Consider the following 22,089-nt stretch of genomic DNA (forward strand, 5'->3'; position numbering starts at 1 on the left):
TCCCAGGACACTCCCAGATTTCCCAGGCCATTCCCGGATTTCCCAGGACATTCCCAGGATTTCCCTGGATTTTTTCCAGGCCATTCCCAGGATTTCCCTGGATTTCCCAGGCCATTCCCATTTTTCCCAGCCGTACCTGAGCCTGCCCAGGGCTCCCCAGCTGCAGCAGGCTCCTGCAGATCTGGCTCAGGGCGTTGGCTGCCCCCAAACCATCCCCGAGGCGCCGGCACAGCGAGAGCAGCAGCTGGAAACTCTCCAGGGCCTGGATGGGCTGGGAGGGGAAAATCCTCGGATAAATCCCAAAAACATCCCAGGGATCCCAGAAAAACCTCTCCCTGCTCTTCCTCATCCCACATTCTCTCCCCTTTCCTCTTCCTCATCCCCAAAACCGCTTGTTCGTTCTTCTCCTCGTCATCCCAAATTCCTTCCTCTTCCTCTTCATCCCAAACTCTCTCTGTCCTCCTCTTCCACATCTCCAAACCCTTTCCCTCTTCATCATCCTGAACTCCTTCCTCTTCATCCCTAAATTTGTCTCCTTCTTTGTGTTCATCATCCCAACTCTGTCCTTCCTCTTCTTCCACATTTCTGAACTCTTTCCCTTTTCCTCCTCATCCCAAATTCCCTCCCTCTTCGTCTTCATCCCAAAGTTTCTCCCTCTTCCTCTTCATCCTCCCAAATTCACTCTCTCCTCTTCATCATCCCAAACTCCTTCCCTCCTCTTCATCCCAAACCCCTCCCTCTTCCTCTTCATCCTCCCCAACTTTTTCCCTCTTCTTCCCCATCCCAAACTCTTTCCTTCCTCCTCTTCATCATCCCAAATTCTCTTCCTCTTCATCCTCCCAAACCTTTCCCCTCTTCCTCCTCATCCCAAACTCTCTTCCTCCTCTTCATCCCTAAATTCTCTCCCTCCTCTTCCACATCTCCAAACTCTTTCTGCCTTCCTCTTCATCATCCCAAAACTCTCCTTCTTCCTCTTCATCATCCCAAATTCACTCCCTTTTCCTCTTCATCCCAAACTCCCTCCCTCTTTCTCCTCTTCCTCCTCATCCCAAACTCTTTCCTTCCTCCTCTTCCATATCTCCAAATTCACTCCCTCCTCTTCATCCCAAACTCCCTCCTTCTTCCTCTTCATCCCAAATTCTCTTCCTCTTCATCTCAAACTCTTCCTCTTCATCCTCCCAAACTTTTCCCCTCTTCCTCCTCATCCTAAAACTCTTTCCTTCTTCCTCTTCACCCCAAATTCTCTCCCTCTTCCTCCTTGCCAACTTTTTCCCTCTTCCTCCTCGCCCAAAACTCTCTCCTTCCTCCTCCACATCTCCAAACTCCCTTCCCTCCTCTTCATCCCAAATTCCCTCCCCTCTTCATCCCAACCTCTTCCTGCCTTCCTCCTCCTCATCCCAGACCCTCTTCTTCCTCCTCCTCCTCCTCCTCACCTTGTCCTGGAGCCGGTAGAGCGCTGCCAGGAGCTGCAGGGAGCTCAGGGTCTGCTCGGGGCTGCGCACGGAGGGAACTCCGGGATGTTCCAGAAGCTTCTTCCACAGGGAAAAGGCCTCGTCCAGGGGCTTGGACAGAGCTGGGGGCACACAGGGATCGGGGGGGATCCCCCAAAAAAGGTTTCATTATATCCCACTGTTCTTTATCCCAAAGTGGGATAATCCTGGGGAAGATGGGAAAGGCTCTTCACAATCTTCCAGGATCCCAAAAAAATCCTTTCTAATCCACCAGCATCCCAAAAAATCACTTCTCAATCCATCAGGATCCCAAAAACCCCTTCCCAATTTTCCAGGATCCCACAAAAGCTCTTCCCAATCTACCATATTCCCAAAAATTCCCTTCCCAACCTTCCAGGATTCCAAAAAATCCCTTCTCAATCCATCAGGGTTCCAAAAACCCCTTCCCAATCTTCCAGGATCCCATAAAAGTTCTTCCCACCCATCCAGGATCCTCATCCATCCCAAAAAAATCCCTTCCCACCCATCCAGGATCCTCATCCATCCCACAAATCCTCTTTCCTCATCCCAAAAATCCCCTTCCCACCCTTCCAGGACCCTCTTTCATCCCAAAAATCCCCTTCCCACCCTTCCAGGACCCTCTTTCATCCCAAAAATCACCTTCTCAACCTGCCAGAATCCCATAAAAGCTCATCCCAATCCACCAGGTTCCCAAAAAATCCCTTTCCCACCCCTCCAGGGTCTTCATCCATCCCACAAAACCTCATCATTCACCCCAAAAATCCCCTTCCCACCCCTTCAGGGCCCTCATCCATGGCACAAAACCCTTCCCACCCCACCAGGGTCTTCATACCTCCCACAAAACCTCTTTTCTCACCCCAAAATCCCCTTCCCACCCCTCCAGGCCCCCCCATTCACCCCAAAATCTCCTTTTCTCCCCCCGTGGTCTCACCGTGGTCGGAGCTGAGGCTGCAGCGGATCCCGTCGGGCTCCCCCTGGGGCTCCTGATCCCCCTGGGGTTCCTCCTGATCCCCCTGGGGCTCCTCCTGATCCCCCTGGGGCCCCTGAGCCCGGCCCCGGCCGCGCTGATCCCGGGCCACGCTCTGGGAAAGGAGGGGAATTACGGGAATCCCAAAAATCCCCAAAATTCCCAGGGAAATTGCACCCAGGAATCTCCAAAATCCCCAAAAATCCTGGGAAAATCGAACCCAGGGAACCCCAAAATCCCTAAAACTCTTGGGGAAAATTGCACCCTGGGAACTCCAGGAATCTCAAAAATCCCCCAAAATTCCGGGGAAATTGCACCCAGAGAACCCCAAAAATCTCAGGGAAATTAAACCCAGGAATTCCCAAAACCCCCAAAAATCCCGGGGAAAATCGCACCCAGGAATCCCCAAAATCCCCAAAAATCCCGGGGAAATTGAACCCAGGGAACCCCAAAATCCCCAAAAATCCTGGGAAAATCGAACCCAGGGAACCCCAGGGATCCCCAAAAATCCCAGGAAAATCGCACCCAGGGAACTCCAAGAATCCTCAAAATCCCAAAAATCTTGGGAAAATTGCACCTAGGGAATTCCAGAAATCCCCAAAATCCCAAGAAAATCATCCCTGGGATGGGTTTGGGGCACCCAGGGAACCCCAGGATTCCCCAAAATCCCAGAAAAATTAGCCCCACAAAATCTGGGGGTCCCAAAATCCCAAAAATCCTGGGAAAATCACCCTGGGAAGGGTTTGGGACATGCAGGGAATTCCGGGATTTTCCCAAATCCCAGGAAAATCCCACAAATCCCTGGAAAATGCCCCAAATCCCAGGAAAATACCCCTCACCTTTTCCAGGAGGGCCTCGAGGGTGCAGATGTGGAGCCAGAGCAGGGCCTGGGCCCGTTCATCCAGGAGCTGATCCCGCATTTGGGAATTGCAGATTTGGGAATTCTGGGCCAGCGACTCCAGCAGCCTCAGGGACTCCTGGATGGCGTCCAGGGCCGAGCTGTGGGAACCCAAAAATCCCAGGAATTAACCCCAAAATAACGGGAACAAATCCCAAAATCCCAGGGATGGGATAGGGGGATTGGGGTGGGGAATTTGGGATAAAGGGATTGGGACAAGAGATTGGGATGGAAAAATGGGATCAGGGTTGGGATCAGGACTGGGATTGAGGATTGGGATTGAGGATCAGGATCAGGACTGGGATGAAGGTTTGGGATCAGAACTGGGATCAGAATCAGGACTGGGATCAGGGTTGGTATCAGGACTGGGATGGAAAACCAGTATGGAGAAATGGGATCAAGACTGGGATCAGGATCAGCAACGGGATCAGGATGGGGATGGAAGATTGGGATGGAAGATTGGGATGGAAGATTGGGATGGAAGATTGGGATGGAAGATTGGGATGGAAGATTGGGATGGAAGATTGGGATGGAAGATTGGGATGGAAGATTGGGATGGAAGATTGGGATGGAAGATTGGGATGGAAGATTGGGATGGAAGATTGGGATGGAAGATTGGGATGGAAGATTGGGATGGAAGATTGGGATGGAAGATTGGGATGGAAGATTGGGATGGAAGATTGGGATGGAAGATTGGGATGGAAGATTGGGATGGAAGATTGGGATGGAAGATTGGGATGGAAGATTGGGATGGAAGATTGGGATGGAAGATTGGGATGGAAGATTGGGATGGAAGATTGGGATGGAAGATTGGGATGGAAGATTGGGATGGAAGATTGGGATGGAAGATTGGGATGGAAGATTGGGATGGAAGATTGGGATGGAAGATTGGGATGGAAGATTGGGATGGAAGATTGGGATGGAAGATTGGGATGGAAGATTGGGATGGAAGATTGGGATGGAAGATTGGGATGGAAGATTGGGATGGAAGATTGGGATCAAACTGGGATGAGGGCAGGGGGTTGGGATGGAGAATTGGGATCAGGACTGGGACAGAGGAATGGGATTGGGGTTGATGAGGGACTGAGATCAGGGTCGGGATCAGGACTGGGATGGAAAACCAGGATGGAGAATCAGGTGGAGGAATGGGATCAGGACTGGGAGGAGGATCAGAGCTGGGATGGAGGAATGGGATCAGGACCAGGATCAGGACTGGGATCAGGGCCAGGACTGGGATGGAGAATTGGGATCAGGATCAGGGCTGGGATCAGGGTTGGGATCAGGATCAGGGTTAGCATGGAGGATTGGGATCAGGATCAGGGTTGGGATCAGGATGGAGAATTGGGACCAGGATCAGAGTTAGGATGGAGGATTGGGGCACCCACCAGTCCATGTGGGCACTGAAGCTGTGGCTGCACAGGAGCTGGGTTGGGATCAGGACTGGGATCAGGGTTGGGATCAGGACTGGGATCAGGGTTGGGATCAGGACTGGGATCAGGGTCAGGATGAAGGATTGGAGCACCCACCATTCTGTGTGAGCACTGAAGCTGTGGTTGCACAGGAGCTGGGTTGGGATGGAGGACTGGGATCAGGGTTGGGATCAGGACCAGGATTGGGATCAGGGTTGGGATCAGGGTTGGGATCGGGGTTGGGATCGGGGTTGGGATCGGGGTTGGGATCGGGGTTGGGATGAAGGATTGGAGCACCCACCATTCCGTGTGAGCACTGAAGCTGTGGTTGCACAGGAGCTGGGTTGGGATCAGGACTGGGATCAGGGTTGGGATCAGGACCAGGATTGGGATCAGGACTGGGATCAGGACTGGGATCGGGGTTAGGATGAAGGATTGGAGCACCCACCATTCCGTGTGAGCACTGAAGCTGTGGTTGCACAGGAGCTGTCCCAGCTCCAGCAGCGCCACCGCCCTGGGCAGGCTCCGGTTGGGGTCCAGCGTTCCCGGGGGGTCCCGGTTCCCCCCCGGATCCCCCGTTCCAGGGGGGTGCCAGCTCCCCTCGGGGTCCCACAGCCCCAGCAGGTCGCACAGCACGTTGTAGCGCTCCGGCCCCGTGGGGCCCCGCAGGGATTTGTAGGCCTGGAGCTCGGCCAGCAGCAGCAGCAGCAGCGCGTCCCCACACAGGGGCTGGCTCTGGGACCGGGACTCCAGGGCGTCCCGCAGGGTCCTGGGAACGGCAGGGGGGTCACAGGAACAAACGGCGGGGTTGGGATGGGGCGATGGCAGGGGAGGGAGCTCCAACCCCATTCCACCTTCCCCTAATCCAGGGGGCTCCCCTCTCCCAGTCACATCCCATCCCATTCCAATCCCAGTAGTCCCCATCTCATCCCTCCCACCCCATTCCAATCCCATCTCAACCTCTCCCACCCCATTCCAATCCAAATCCCCCCACTCCATTCTCCCCATTCCAATCCTCTCCTCCAAATCCTCCATCCCAATTGCCCCTTCCTGCTCCCTCATTCCAATCCCCCACCCCATTCCCTGATCCCAAATCCCCATTCCCTGATCCCAAATCCCCATTCCCTGATCCCAAATCCCCATTCCCTGATCCCAAATCCCCATTCCCTGATCCCAAATCCCCATTCCCCAATTCCCAATTCCCCTCTCACCTCAGCCTCAGCTCCTCTGCTCCCTGTTTGGCCGCCTCCGTCTTGATCCTGGCCCAGAGCGTCACCAGCTCAGCCACCAGGGAGCCGGGCTGGGAAGGCGCCCCCAAGCCCTGGGAAGGTGTCCCCAAGCCCTGGGAAGGTGTCCCCAGGGCCAGCAGCCACTGTGCCAGCGTGTCCAGGGCCCGCTCTGGGTGCCCCTGGCAGCGCCAGCTCTGCACCTGCAGCCGGAAACACCTGTGGAGCTGTGGAGAGAGAGTGTCAGGGATCCCAGTGATCCCAGTGTGCCCAGTGATCCCAGTGTGCCCAGTATCCCCAGCCCTCCCAGTGTGCCCAGGGATCCCAGTGTGCCCAGTATCCCCAGAGATCTCAGCCCTCCCAGTATGCCCAGTGTGCCCAGTATGCCCAGGGATCCCAGCCCTCCCAGTATGCCAGGGATCCCAGCATCCTCAGTGATTCAAGCCCTCCCAGTATCCCCAGTGATCCCAGTACGCCCAGGGATCCCAGCCATCCCAGTATTCCCAGTGATCCCAGTATGCCCAAGGGATCCCAGCCCTCCCAGTATCCCCAGTGACCCCATTCCCCATCCCAGTATCCCCAGTATCCCACAACCCCTCCCAGTACCCCCAGTGGCTTCCAGCCCTCCCAGCATCCCCAGCTGATCCCAGTAACCCTGTACTCCACCCCAACACTCCCAGTAACCCATCCAAGGATCCCATCCCAGTGCTCCCAGTGCCCATCCCAGTGCCCCCATACCCCATCCCAGTGCCCATCCCAGTGCCCCCATACCCCATCCCAGTGCTCCTAGTACCCCCCATCCCAGTAGTCCCAGTGCCCCCCATCCCAGTGCCCCCAGTACCCTCTCGGGGGTGACCCCAGCCCAGCTGTAGCCATGGCCATCCAGCACTGCCCGGCACAGGGGCTCGCACACGGCTCCGGCCGCTTCCGGAACGTTCCGGCTCTGCAGGGCCTGGCCCAGGCGGGCGGCGACCACGGCTGGGGAGGGGACAGAGTGACCAACGGGACAGGGAGGGGACACCACAGTGACCGAAGAACTGACCCCAATCCCCCGGGGACAGAGTGACCAACGGGACAGGGAGGGGACACTGCAGTGACCGAAGAACTGACCCCAATCCCCCGGGGACAGAGTGACCAACGGGACAGGGAGGGGACACCACAGTGACTGAAGAACTGACCCCAATCCCCCGGGGACAGAGTGACCAACGGGACAGGGAGGGGACACCACAGTGACCGCTCCTTGTGAGGAACTGACCCCAACACCCCCGGACATGGAGTGACCAACGGGACAGCTGGGATGGGGACATGGAGCCCTGGGGTGGCACTGACCACTGGGGACACCCTTGGACACTGAGTGACCCCCTGGACAGCCAGGATGGGGACACAGAGCCCCCATGGTGGCACTGACCACTGGGGATGGGGACAGGGGTGGCACTGACCACTGGAGATGGAGACAGGAGTGGAACTGACCACTGGGGACATTGGGCATGGGGACAGGAGGTGGCACTGACCACAGGGGACACAGGGGGTGGCACTGACCAGTGACATCGAGGAATTTGCCCCTCTCGGCCTCGGGCAGCCCCTGCAGCCCCTGCAGCATCCAGGTGACGCTCTGGACACAGCTCATGGTCACCTGGGACAGCTCCGGCCCCTCCGAGGGCTGTGGGGACACCGCGGGTCAGCCAGGACACTGCAGGAGCCCCCAACGCCAAATTCCAGCCCCATATCCCATGGGAGAAGGTTCTAGAACCCCCTCAGGGCACCTCAGGCCCAAATTCCAACCCCACATCCCATGGGAGAAGCTCCAGGACCTCCCAGGACCTTCTCAGGGTGACTCAATCTCAAAATTCCAGCCCCACATCCCACAGGAGAGGCTCAATCCCAAAATTCCAGCCCCACATCCCACAGGAGAAGCTCCAGAACCTTCCAGAACCTTTTCAGGGTGACTCAACCCCCAGATTCCAGCCCCAATCCCCAAAATTCCAGCCCCAAATCCCATGAGAGAGGCTCAATCCCAAAATTCCAGCCCCAATCCCATAGGAGAGGTTCCCAGAGTGGTTCAATCCCAAAATTCCAGCCCCACATCCCATGGAAAAGGCTCCCAGACTGGTTTCACCCCAAAATTCCAGCCCCAAATCTGACGGGAGAAGCTCCAGCACCTTCCAGAACATTTTAAGGGTGACTCAACCCCCAGATTCCAGCCCCAAATCCCACGGGAGAGGCTCCATCCCAAAATTCCAGCCCCAAATCCCACAGGACAGGTTCTCAGTCCCCCCAGGGATCCGGATCCGTGCCTGGCAGCGCTGGAATATTTCGTGGACGGCGTTGGAGAAGAGTTGGAGGCCCTGGAACAGCAATTGCTTCACCACCACCTGATCCCTGATGGAGTCAGCAGGGACCTGGAATGGGAACAATGGGATTTGGGAATGGGGAAATGGGATTTGGGAATGGGGAGCAATGGGATTTGGGAATGGGGAGCAATGGGATTTGGGAATGGGGAGCAATGGGATTTGGGAATGGGGAGCAATGGGATTTGGGCATGGGGAGCAATGGGATTTGGGCATGGGGAGCAATGGGAAAATGGGATTTGGGAATAGGAACAATGGGATTTGGGAATGGGGAACAATGGGATTTGGGAATGGGGAACAATGGGATTTGGGAATGGTGGGGTGGAGCTGGGAATGGGAAAAAAGGGATTTGGGAACAGGGAAATGGGATTTGGGAATGCTGGGGGGACTGGGTAATGGGGTCAAGGAATGGAGCTGGGAATGGGAACAATGGGATTTGGGAATGGGGAAATAGGGAAATGGGATTTGGGAATGGTGGGGTGGAGCTGGGAATGGGGAAAGTGGGATTTGGGGGTCCAGGAGCTTTAGGAGCTTTTGCTGAAGATGCAGATGGACCCAGGAAGGGCTGGGAAAAGGGAAAAGTGGGATTTGGGGTCCAGGAAAAAGGAAGAGTGGCATTTGGGGTCCAGGGAAAAGGAACAGTGGGATTTGAGTCCAGGAAGAACAGGGAAGAGGAACAACAGGAGGAAGGGGTTCAGGAGCTCCAGGAGCCGCTGCTGGCATGGAGAAAAGTGGGATTTGGGATTCTCCAGAGTCCAGGAGCTGCTGGGCAGGGCTGGGAGCAGCACGGAGTGACCCCGAGGGATCCCAGGGAATCCCAGAGCTCCTCTTCCTCCTCCTCCTCCTCACCTGTGCCAGCAGCCGCCGCAGTGCCCGCCCGTGGCCCTGGCAGAAGCCACAGATGCCAGGCAGCTCCTGGAGGCCGAGGGGCAGCTCCCGGCCCTTCCTGAGCACCTCCCCGAGCTGCCCCAGCACGAACTGGGAGCTCTCCAGCAGCACCTTCAGGAACCTTCCGGAACATTCCGCCGCCAGCGCCGCTCCCGCCCGCCTCAGCGCCGGCCCCACGGCGCCCACTGCCTTGGCTAGCAGGGCCCGGCTGAGCTGGATCCCGGCCTCCAGCAGCTCCAGAGGGGCTCCCAGAGCACTCCCAGCTCCCTCCAGGAACCTTCTGGAACCTTCCAGAGCCTCCAGAGCGTCGCGGGGCCGCCGCGCCTTGCAGAGGTAGCGGCAGCGCTCCAGGGTGAGCTCCAGGAAGCACAGGGAGTCCTGGAGGCTTGGAGGCTTTGGGGATTCATCCCCGAGCGTGTCCAGCAGCAATTCCTGGAGCTGCTTGGCCAGGAAAAGCGGGCACGGAGCTCTCTGAGCCTCATAGAGAGCGGCGGCAGCCGCGGCGTGCTGGGCGGTCTGCGAGGTGAAGAACGGCGGCTGGAAGGATTCCCGAGGGGACAATTCCTCATCCTGGGATTCCAGCAGCAGCAGGAAGCGCAGGGCGCGGATCCTGGCCGTCAGCACCGCCCTGCCTTCCTCCCGGGGCCGTTCTGGGCCTGCCAAAGCGGCTGCAGATCTCCAGAGCACCCCGAAAGCGCTGGAGGTGACGGTGGCCCAGTCGCGGTGGCGCTGGTGGCACTGCCGGAGCCGCGCCCGCAGCAGCTCGGCCACGGCCCAGGTGTGGGGGCCCACCTGGGGTGATCAAATGGAAACTGCAATCAATATCCACGCAGTAATTAACATCTGGGAGTAATCAAGCAAACTAATATCTGGGAGTAATAAAACAAATAAAATCTGGGAGGTAAAAAGTTGAAATGGCAAAGAGGAGAGGAGAGAGGAGGAAGAGGAGAGAGGAGGAGGAGAGGCTCCACTCCTCCCTGCAGATGTTCAAGGACAGGAGAAAAAGCAAGAGATAACAGTTACTAAAAATGAACAGGAAGAAGGGAAAAGCTGGTTGGGTCCCAGGAAAATGGCAGCTAAAAGAGATTTATTGCTTTGATGCTTAAATGCAGTAATGTTAGTTTGGGCTTACATTGTGCTGGCTTGGTGGGTATGGGTAACCCAAAAGTGAATTAAAGGATAAGGAGGAAGAGGAGAAACCTTCATCAGTGGTGACCACCCAACTGAGTGGTGGCACATGTGTGGTAAAGGTGGTGATAGAGGGCGGAGGTAAAAGTGTAATTAATTAAAAATGGGAGGAGATGACATTGACACGTGGCACATAAGGGGGGAATTTTCACTTAGCAAGCTTGTGAGGTGGCAAGGGTCCAGAACCCTGCACTCCTCTGCTTATGTGCTACTATTTTAACCAAATCATCCCTTATTTTAATCAAATTATATTGTACCCAATTTTATATTTTTTTTAGCTACTCAATTAAAACTGTCCCCACCTCTAACGTCGTTGGGGGATTTTTTCACGACGGGACCACCGGGGCAAACACGACTCACCCACGCCGCGGCGTTGCGGAGCACGTGGAACAGGATCCTCTCCAGGTACAACTCGGGGGGCTCGGGCTGCAGGCTCAGGTGCAGCTGGGCAGCCTCCAGGGCCAGGGCTGTGAGCTGGCACCCGTGGGCAGGGTGCCCGCCGGGCCGCGCCAGCTCGGCCGCGCACCAGCGCAGGGCGCGGTCGCACGCGCGGGCACGGCGGGACTGAGGGGCACCGGGGGCGTGGAGGCTCTCCTGGGGGGAAAGAGGGGATTGGCGTCAGGGCAGGGACCCTTCAGGGGTTGTATCATGGGAAAAGAGGGGTTTGGGGTCAGAGCAGAGCCTCTCAGGGGTTGTTCCTGGGGAAAAGAGGGATTTGGGATCAGGACAGAGCTATTTCCTGGGGGAAAGAGGGATTTGGGATCAGGACAGAGCCATTTCCTGGGAAAAGAGGGTTTGGGGTCAGGACAGAGCCATTTCCTGGGAAAAGAGGGGTTTGGGGTCAGAGCAGAGCCTCTCAGGGGTTGTTTCTGGGGGAAAGAGGGATTTGGGATCAGGACAGAGCTATTTCCTGGGGAAAAGAGGGGTTTGGGGTCAGGGCAGGGACCCTTGAGGAGCATTTCCTGGGAAAAGAGGGTTTGGGGTCAGAGCAGAGCCTCTCAGGAGTTGTTCCTGGGGAAAAGAGGGATTTGGGATCAGGACAGAGCCATTTCCTGGGGAAAAGAGGGGTTTGGGGTCAGAGCAGAGCCTCTCAGGGGTTGTTTCTGGCAAAAAGAGATGTTTGGGGCCAGAGCAGAGTCCCTCATGGATCGTTTCCTGAGAAAAGAGGGGTTTGGGGTGAGCACAGAGCCCATTGAGGGTTGTTTCCAGGGGAAAGAGGGGATTGGGGTCAGAGCAGAGCCCCTCAGGGGTTTTTTCCTGGGAAAAGAGGAGATTGGGGTCAGAACAGAGACCCTTGAGATGCATTTCCTGGGAAAAGAGGAGATTGGGGTCAGAACAGAGACCCTTGAGATGCATTTCCTGGGAAAAGAGGGGTTTGGGGTCAGAGCAGGGGTTGTTTCCTGGGAAAAGGGGGTTTGGGGTCAGAACAGAGCCTCTCAAGGGTCGTTTCTGGGGAAAAGAGGGGTTTGGGGTCATAGCAGAGACCCTTGAGGGGCATTTCCTGGGGGAAAGAGGGGTTTAGGGTGAGGACAGAGCTCCTCAGGGGTCTTTTTCTGGAAAAGGGGATTTGGGGTCAGAGCTGAGACCTTTGAGCTGTATATCCTGGGAAAAGAGGGATTTGGGGTCAGGACAGAGGCCCTCAGGAGCATTAAAGGAGTCAGAACCAGCTCAGAACCCCCCAGAGGTCCCCCAGTGGGATCCAAAGGTTTTCCTGGGAAAAGGAGCCAGACCCCAGCCCAGAATTCCCCACAGATCTCCCCATCAGGCCCCAAGGTTTTCCTGAGGAAAAGAGGGACCAGACCCCAGACCCCACCAGATCCCGAGGTTTTCCTGAGGAAAGGAGGGATCAGAGCCCAGCTTTCCCCTGCTCACCCTGATCTTCTCCAGGCGCTCCTCGATGCCGGACCAGCCGTCCGTGCTTCCATCATTTCCATCTTTCCCATCCTTTTCGTCCTTCCCGGCCATCCCGGGGGCTTCTCCTGAGGGGCTTCTCTGTGATGCGGGGCTGGGGGAGGGAACAAGGGGAGGTGTGGGACCCCCTGAACCCCAAAACCCACAGACCCACAAACCCCCAGACTCCCAAACCTGCAGAGCTCCAAAACCCAAAACCCCCAGATCCCCAAACCCCCCCACCCCCTCAGGCGTCCCGCGGCCTTCACCCCCTCCCGATCCCTCACCTGCAGCTCCACCTCTCCCCCTCCTCGCCGGACCCCTCCGGCCCTCCCCGGCTCCCTGAGGGGGTCTCAGCCCCCAAAATCCCCCCCAGAACCCCAAATTTGCCCCAAAATCTCCCCCGGGCCGCTCCCCCCCCGCTCACGCTGCGCTGCTGCTGCTCCACCGCCTTCCGCCTGTTCAAACCTCGGCCGCAGCCAATCAGCGCGCGGCACCGCCCCCTCAGCATCCAATCAGCGCGGCGGCCTGCCGCGCGGGGTAGCACGGGAGTCGTAGTCCGCGCTCGGCCACGCGCCCTGTTATGCGCATGCGCAGCGCCGTGTTAGATATGGGTGGTGCCGGAGTCCGGCCGCGGCCGCCATCTTGAGTGTGGCCGGAGCCCGGCCCGCCTCACGCAGGCTCGCGGTACGCGGGCGCTCCGCCATCTTGCAATGGCAGCTCCGTCCCGTCCGCGCCTCCGCCGCCCGCCGAAACCGGGCCCGCCGCTGTCGTTCTTCCCATCCACCGCCCCGCACGGCGGCCGCTAAAGCCCGGCCGCGTCCCTTTGCCCTCCGAACTGCGCTTCCCGCTCCCCTCTGTGCCCACACGGCGGCAGCACCGCCCCCATGGCCGGGCCGGGCCGGGCGCGCTTTGGGGCGGGCAGGGAACGGAGGCCGAAGAAATAAGTAAAAAAGCAAGTAAATAAATAAATAATAAATCTTTAAAATAAATAAATAATAAACAATAAATCTCCGAGAGATTTTTTGTGTTTATTTATTTATTCCCTTCACCCCCAGCAGCTGTTCCTGCAGTTTAAGGGCACTTGATTGGTTCATTCCTAAGTAAAAATACAAATATTATATTATAACATTGGTTTCCAAACGACTCCGCATCTCTAGTCAGAGATTCCTACATTGCTGTATACAATAGAGTGGATAGATTCTTTCCAAATCATCCTTACCAAATGGTTTTAAATTCCAATGTTTTGCCAATACCTATAAAAAACGAAAAACTTGACAGGTTTTGGTGTTCTACACGCACCCCTCCGTGTGAATTTTCTGGCCGCTTTGGGGAAAAAAAAATCCAAAATAAAATAGAAATCTGACTTTAGTTCCCTTATTCCACATAGAATTTCATAGAGCAAAGGGGATCCAGCCCTGGCACAGGCAGTAATTAAAGACTCGGGTGGGTTATAAATGACATTTTACTCATTTTCTGGCTGAAATCCCACAGCTCCCGTTCCCACCTCAAAATCCTCCTGTTTAATTTAATTTAATTTAGGATCTGTTCCCATCCTAAAATCCTCCCGTTTTATTTAGGATCCATTCCCACCTCAAAATCTTCCCATTTAATTTAATTTAGGATCCATTCCCACCCCAAAATCCCCGTTTAATTTAATTTAATTTAATTTAGGATCCTCTCCCACCCCAACATCCTCATGTTTAATTTAATTTAATTTAGATCCTATTCCCACCCCAAAATCTTCCTGTTTAATTTAATTTAGGATCCATTCTCACCCCAAAATCCTCCTGTTTAATTTAATTTAGGATCCATTCCCACCCAAAAATCCTCCCATTTTATTTAATTTAGGATCTGTTCCCACCCCAAAATCCTCCAGTTTAATTTAATTTAGATCCTATTCCCACCCCAAAATCCTCCTGTTTAATTTAATTTAGGATCCATTCCCACCCAAAAATCCTCCCGTTTTATTTAGGATCCATTCCCACCCCAAAATCCTCACGTTTAATTTAATTTCATTTAGGATCCTATTCCCACCCCAAAATCCTCCTGTTTAATTTAATTTAGGATCCATTCCCACCCCAAAATCAGTTTAATTTAATTTAGGATCCTCTCCCACCCCAAAATCCTCCCGTTTAATTTAATTTCATTTAGGATCCTCTCCCACCCCAACATCCTCGTGTTTAATTTAGGACCTTGGGGTTAAAAACCCCAAAATTAATGCCAGCAGAGAGCTTTTTCTGATTAAATTACCCCTGGCCAGCTCCACAGATCAATTCCAATTTCACTCTGCTTTTTGTTGGGTTTGTTTTGATTTTTTTTTCCCTTTTTGAGGAGGGGGAGGGGGGAGAAAATGAGAAAATCAGCCTTGCAAATTGCTGTAATTATGCCTAAAATAAAAAAAAATTATAAATAAAAATTATCCCCTCTCTGCAGGAGGAGGTCCCTGGGGTGTGGGGGGAAATTCTGGGATTTTCTGTGGGGTTTGGGTGAAATTTGGGAGGGGGAGGCTCCGATTTTCCCTTTTTCCCCATAATTGCATTTGTGGGGCCGCAGATGGTGCTGGGTCTGCACAGAAGATAAATCTGAGCAGGGACAGAGGTGACAGAGATCATCCATCAGCTCCAAATGGGCTTTATCAGAGAATTTTTAATAGAATTTAAAATATTTTTTTAAAATATATATTTAATCTATTTATTCTATTGGCTATATTGAATATATTCACATATATATTTAATATATTTCAAATATTTAATATATTTACTCGCTCCCTCCGTGACAAGATCATCCATCAGCTCCAAATGGGCTTTAAGAGATTTTTTAATAGATCTTAAAATAGATTTTTAAAAAATATATATAATCTATTTATTCCATTGACTATATTGAATATATTCAGATATATATTTAATATATTTATAGATATAAATAAATATATTTGTAGATAATAAATATATATTAAGATAATATAAATACATTTTAATATATCTATTAAATAGAAGTATAAATATAAATACAAATATAAATATAAAATTTATTTAATCTATTTTGAAATAGTTGATATATTGAATATATTGAATATATTGAATTTATTTATTATATTTATTATATTGAATATATGTATTATATGTAATATATTGAATATATTGAATGTATTGAATGTATTTAATATATTTAATATATTTACTCACTCCCTCCATAGCAAGCATCATCCATCAGCTTTAAATATATTTTATAATATTTTTGAAAATATATTTTAAAATATATTTTATCTGTTTATTCTATTTAATCTATTTCAGCTATTTTACTACGGTTGATATATTGAATATATTGAATATCTTTAATGTATTTAATGTATTGAATATATTTTCTCGCTCCCTCCATAGAAAGCATCATCCATCAGCTTTAAAAATATATTTTATAATCATTTTGAAAAAATATTTTAAAATATATTTAATCTGTTTATTCTATTTAATCTATTTCATCTATTTTACTACAGGGTTTTGCCAACCGTGCCTTCACCCCCTAAGATGGAATGAAAGGAGCAGCGCCCCACCAGTTTGTGGGGTCACCCCAAACCCTTCGAGTTTGTGGGGTCACCCAGAGCCCCTTGAGTTTATGGGGTCACCCCAAACCCCTCAGGTCTGTGGGGTCACCTTGAACCCCTCAGGTTTGTGGGGTCACCCCAAGCCCCTTGAGTTTGTGGGGTCACCCCAAACCCTTCGAGTCTGTGGGGTCACCCCGAGCCCCTCAGGTTTGTGGGGTCACCCAGAGCCCCTCAGGTCTGTGGGGTCACCCCAAACCCTTTGAGTTTGTGGGGTCACCCCAAGCCCCTCAGGTTTGTGGGGTCACCCCGAACCCCTCAGGTTTGTGGGGTCACCCAAATCCCTCAGGTCTGTGGGGTCACCCCGAGCCCCCGGCCTGCTGGAACAGCAGATCCTTGTGCTGGATGTGCCCTTTGCTGTGGGAACTCCTCCCCACTTTGATGTCCTCATAAATCCCCCATGTGTTTCCAATAAAGGGTTTTTATCGCTGGAGCTGCCAAAGGGGCCGATTTGGGGTGGCTGTGCTGGGGGAAGCTCCCTGCCCTGGCTGGGTTTGGGGGTCCTGGGGGTGGGCAGGGGGCTGCAGTGGCCACGGGACCCTCCTGGGGCTGGGAGGAGGCTCTGGGATGGGCCTGGTGCTGGTCCTGAACCCTGGGATGGGATCACCATGGCCCCAAACCCAGGCTGGGACCCCAATGGCCCCAAACCCCATGGGATCACCATGGCCCCAAACCCCATGGGATCACCATGGCCCCAAACCCCATGGGACCACCATGGCCCCAAACCCCATGGGATCACCATGGCCCCAAACCCCACGGGATCACCATGGCCCCAAACCCCACGGGATCACCATGGCCCCAAACCCCACGGGATCACCATGGCCCCAAACCTCACAGGATCACCACAGCCCCAAACCTAGACCGGGACCCCAAAAGCCCCAAACCCCATGGGATCACCACAGCCCCAAACCCAGACTGGGACCCCAAACCCTGAACCCTGGGATGGGATCACCATGGCCCCAAACCCCACAGGATCACCACTGCCCCAAACCCCATGGGATCACCACTGCCCCAAACCCCACAGGATCACCATGGCCCCAAATCCCATTTATCCTTTATCAACCTGCCAGGGCCCAGGATCCCATTTATCCTTTATCCACCTGCCAGGGCCCAGGATCCCATTCATAACCCAGCCCTGTTTATAATGAATTGTGCAGGGCCTGGGCAGGGGCCACAGAGGGCAGTGATTTATGGACGTGGAAATAAACCCCACAATGCAGACCCTCCACACTCAGGGAAGAGCCCTCCAGCCAGCTCAGCCCCACGGGGCATTGTTCCAAAAACCCCAGAATGGTTTGGGGTGCAGGCAGCTCTTTTTTGGGGTTGGGATGAGAGCTCAGAGCTTCCTGGGCCTTTATCAACCCGCAAAAGCCCAAGATTCTGTTTTTAACCAAACCTGAATTGTGCAGGGGCCACAGAGAGCAGTGATTTATGGACGTGGACAAAACCCCACAATGCAGACCCTCCACACTCAGGGAAGAGCCCTCCAGCCTCTCCAGCCCCTCAGGGAAGGACCTGGGTGTTGTTCCAAAAACCCCAGAGCAGTTTGGGGTGGAGGCAATCCTGGGCTCGTTTTTGGGGTTGGGATGGGACCCCAGAGCTGCCTGAACGAGCCCAGAGTCCTGTTTATAACCCAACCCAAATTGTGCAGGGCCTGGGCAGGGGCCACAGAGAGCAGTGATTTATGGACATGGAAAAAACCCCACAATGCAGACCCTCCACACTCGGGGGAAGAGTCTTGAACCATTGTTCAAACCCTTCTCAAATATTTATGGGAAGGTCGTTCTGGCAGGTGCCAGCCCTGCTTTGCTGCTTGGTCCTTGCACGGTGGAGTTCCTGGTGGTGGCACACAGTGACATGGAGATCCAAGATTGTCCCCTCTTACCCCCAGTGACATCTGTAGAATTTGGGACGAGCTCTGCTGACTGCTGGGTTCATGGCCAGAGGTTTTGTCTCACCACACTTTGGGGTGTAGGGCAGTGATGGGGGTGACACTGCTGGGTTGATTCCATGATCCTGGAGGGTTTTTCCAACCTCAGCGATTCCACGATTGTCGCAGACATCTTTTCATTAAAAATCCTTTCCTTAGGGTTTTTCCTCCTGAGAAGCTGAGAGGCCTCAGGAACAAAATGCAAACATTGATTATCTGCTGCTGTGGAATGCAACAGGTGCATCTGTGATTGGTCTCATAAAATTGTTTCTAATTAAATTAATGGCCTTTGTTATCATTCTTAGCTATTCTATTCTTAGCCAGCCTTTGATGAAACCTTTTCTTCTTTTAGTATAGTTTTAATGTAATATATACCATAAATTAATAAATCAAGCCTTCTGAAATGGAGTCAGATCTTCATCTCTTTCCCCATCCAAGAGCCCCTGTGAACACCATCACACAGGGTCCCAATTTGGGAATCAATCTCTGCCTCCTGCATCTTGCTGCACGTTCCTTTCCCCACAACATCATCCCCAATCCCTTCCCACCACCAAGAGACGCCAATCCCCTCCATCTCCCCGCTCCCACCTCCAAGCTCTAATATTTTAATTGAGTGAATTGACCTGGAGTGGTCCATTGAACTCTGGCCGACCTTTTAAACAGCAGGTCAAGGATTTCGCTGTGCGGGGCTGACCTCCTCCCTGATCTGCTAATGCTGCTCCTCTCTCAAGGAGCTGCCACCCGCCGGCCCCCTGGGCTGGGACCTCTGATCCACCAGCACAGCTGGAACCCAGCGCTGTCCCTCTTGACCTATAAACTCCAGAGAAACGAGAAAATCCTTGAAATATCTTGAAGGAGCTCCACAGAACCCTCACAGCATCTCCATCTTTGCTTCCTCCCCCCCAGCAGAGGACAAGGACACAGCTCTCTCAAGAAAATGCCACCCACCGACCTTCTGGGCTTGGATTGTTCTTGTGGCTTCCTCACCAGAGGGCAAATCCCCAGATTCCCCTCAAATCCCCAGCTCTGGGACAGAGACCCTGCTCTGGCTGTCCTGCAGCGTCCTCCCTCAGGGAAGGCCACCAGAGCATCCAGAACTGTGTCCTCGTCCTCTGCTGGAGGGGAGGAAGCAAAGATGGAGATGCTGTGAGGGTTCTGTGGTTGTTCTAGATTCTTCTAGCTAGCATTTCTTTGGGAAGGGCCTTCTGGCTGCACCCCGATCTGCTCCAAGGGGTGACCTCCCTCTGATTCACCAGCCCAGCTGGAACCCAACGCTGTGAGAAACCCAACTCCAGAGAAACGAGTGGTCCCTTCCAACCATTCCAGGTTTGACATTCAAACCAGGTGACCTCCAAGGTCCCTTCCAACCACTGACATTCAAACCAGGTGATGGACACAGCACCCAGCTGGACCTTTGGTGGGTTTGACATTCAAACCAGGTGACCTCCAAGGTCTCCTTCAGCCATTCCAGGTTTGACATTCAAACCAGGTGACCTCCAAGGTTTCCTTCAACCATTCCAGGTTTGACATTCAAACCAGGTGACCTCCAAGGTCTCCTCCAACCATTCCACCACTCCAGGAGGCCCTCGGTGGAGGTCAGAGCCCGTTCCTCAGGCAGTGTCCAGCTGTCCACTCCCTCTGGTGTGGGCCACCCATCCCAGCTGGTTTGTCCATCTGTGGTGAGGAGGCCGCTGAGCATTATTTTACTTCCACGGGGACGCGCAGGGGCCGGCGAACAAACGCGAAGGTTTGCAAACCCACAAAACTCCGCCTGCTCCAGTTTTGGCCGGGGTGAGCGCCCGTGTTGGGGAGCAGTCGTGGCTCACCCAGCCCTGCTAAATTAGCGCTGGGCTCTGCATTCCAGAGTATAAATATCTGCCATTGTCGTGCTGAGGAATGCGAGCGTGGTGCTGGTGGAGGCTAAAATTAAAGAGCTGGGGCTGAGGCATCTCGGGTTACCAGAAACAAGACTCCATTGTGCTGCGGGAAGGGGACTGGCAGCGTTTAGAAACCGCTGGGGTTAAACACGAGGGCCAAACGAGCCTTTAATGACAAAATTTGGGCTCGTCCCTGCAGTGAAAACCCTGCTCTGGGTCGCAGGGAGCCCCATCAGGCTCCGCAAGGGGGAATCTCAGAATCTCTGGGAATTCACCCCGTTTTCCAAGGGGATTCCATCATCTGTGGGTGTCCCATCCCATCCCATCCCCTCCTTCCACCTCAGCTCTCCACGGCTTTAAGCCAGGTTTAAACTAAGCCAGTTTGGGGCTCGGGGGAAGGGGCTGTGAGACCCCAACCCCGAGCTTGGCCCCACGCTCCGCTTCACACCAACCTCAGCTGGTGTTCATGGGCAACGGGGCCACTCGTGCCAAGGAATTTTGGGCCCCCTGGAAGGAAACAAAAACTGGGGAAAAAAGGGTGGGGAGGGATTGTGGGTTGTGCTGGGGCTGCACAGATGGTGTTTGACCGCCCGGGGTTCTCCTGTGCTGCGGCATCCTCGGGGAAGCTCCACCCTGCTGAGTCCTCCAGGAGAAAATCCAAATTTTCACTTCAGTGGAAATATTTCATTGGCTGAAAATAAAAAAAAAAAAGGGTGAGAAACCAGACAGGAGCTGGAGGGATGAAAGAAGTAAAATAAAAAGGCAGATTTGTGGTTATTCGCTGTTTTTTCTGCACTGTTTTTATTGGGATGCAATTCTTCGTGAGTGGGGTCAACTCAACAAAATTATTAATAAAATAAGATTGATTTATTCTAAAATAAAATCAGGTTTGCACTGGCAGTTCCTGGTTCTGAGGAGCAGCCATGGGATGCAGCTCAGCAGGCTGGAATTGGGAATTGGAATTGGGAATTGGGACTGGGATTAGGATTGGGATTGGAATTGGAATTGGGACTGGGATTGAGATTGAAAAACTATAAAATTTAAAATCTATAAACCTAAAACCTGAGGCATCACAACATGAATCTCAGAACTGCAGCCTAAAGCACTGCAAAATCTGAAAAAATATAAAATTTAAAATCTAAAACCTGAGGCATCACAACACGAATGTCAGAACTGCAGCCCTAAAGCAGCACAGAATCAGAAAAATATAAAATCTAAAAATTTAGTCCCAGTCCCAGCCCCAGTTTAGGCCTGGCTGCAGAAGCTCCCGTCAGCCCCGTGGATTTTTAAGCACAACCAGATGTGGCAGCCTGAGCTGTTAAACTCAGAGTTGTTAAACTCAGAAATGTTAAACTGAGAGTTGTTAAATTCAGAAATGTTAAACTCAGAGTTGTTAAACTCAGAAATGTTAAATTCAGAAATGTTAAACTCAGAAATGTTAAACTCAGAGTTGTTAAATTCCCCTTTGTGCTCCAGGCAAAGCCGGGGGGTCCCGAGGGTCCCCAGAACCCCCCGAGGGCACCAATAATAATAAAGAATAAAATAATAATAAAGAATAAAATAATAAAATCAATAAAATAATAATTAATATATAATATATATATAATAATAAATAAAATAGCAATAAGCCAATAAAATAAAAATTAATACTGATATATAAAACTAAATAGTAAATAGTAAATAATATAGTACTATAGTAATAAAATAATTTAATAATATCATAATATCATAAAATTGCCCCATGTGACACATTATCCTTGGAGCAACTCTTTTATTCCTGCAGGAAAATATTCCTCGTGCCACATCCCCCAATTCCTGCTCATTTACCAGTGTGTAGTTTAAATAGAAGTGTGTAATATCACAAAATAGAAAACTTAATTTTTTAGAATAGTAACAGATATAGTAATATATATAAAATGTATATTATTATATAATTGCATATTATATAATATTCTATGTTGTATATATTAATATATAGTAATATAAAATTATATTAATATACATATTTATATATATTGATAATATATAAAATATATATATATAATATATAAAACAAGATAGAATATTTACAGCAGTAGCTACTCCTTCTTCTTCACCTTCTTCTTCATAAGAAGAAGTGTAATTAGATAAAAAAGCCCACAATGCAAGCACGAGTAATTTGTTATTATGTTAAAAGTAAAATAACCGAAATGTCGTTTCTTAATTACAGTTTACCCTTTAAAAACTTTGTAGAAAGAGATAAATTTAATTTAATAACTTGGTAGTAAAGTACTGTCAAATTCACAACTTATTGAAAAACAGAAATTTATTAGTATAATATAATAATAATAATATAATATCTTCTTCTCCTTCTTGTTCTTGTTCTTTTTCTTGTTTTTGTTCTTGTTCTTGTTCT

At 51.8% G+C, this 22,089-nt stretch overlaps 1 protein-coding gene across 1 annotated transcript in view; it reads right to left on the reverse strand.

Moving 5' to 3' along the window:
- The window catches only part of ESPL1 (extra spindle pole bodies like 1, separase), a 35,311-nt gene extending 22,242 nt beyond the window's left edge, over positions 1-13,069 (reverse strand). Inside the window, exons 1-13 of the mRNA XM_058822004.1 lie at positions 12,963-13,069; positions 12,269-12,401; positions 10,757-10,990; positions 9,170-10,000; positions 8,267-8,371; positions 7,512-7,632; positions 6,814-6,950; positions 5,958-6,199; positions 5,195-5,515; positions 3,279-3,438; positions 2,404-2,554; positions 1,434-1,573; positions 154-271 (exon numbers count right to left, since the gene is read on the reverse strand). Coding sequence (XP_058677987.1) covers positions 154-271; positions 1,434-1,573; positions 2,404-2,554; positions 3,279-3,438; positions 5,195-5,515; positions 5,958-6,199; positions 6,814-6,950; positions 7,512-7,632; positions 8,267-8,371; positions 9,170-10,000; positions 10,757-10,990; positions 12,269-12,401; positions 12,963-13,069 — 2,800 coding nt within the window. The remainder of the gene's footprint in view (positions 1-153; positions 272-1,433; positions 1,574-2,403; positions 2,555-3,278; positions 3,439-5,194; positions 5,516-5,957; positions 6,200-6,813; positions 6,951-7,511; positions 7,633-8,266; positions 8,372-9,169; positions 10,001-10,756; positions 10,991-12,268; positions 12,402-12,962) is intronic.
- Between the last annotated feature and the right edge of the window lie 9,020 nt (positions 13,070-22,089).

This window comes from Ammospiza caudacuta, chromosome 31 (assembly GCF_027887145.1).
Source record: "Ammospiza caudacuta isolate bAmmCau1 chromosome 31, bAmmCau1.pri, whole genome shotgun sequence".
Taxonomy (NCBI): Eukaryota; Metazoa; Chordata; class Aves; order Passeriformes; family Passerellidae; genus Ammospiza; species Ammospiza caudacuta.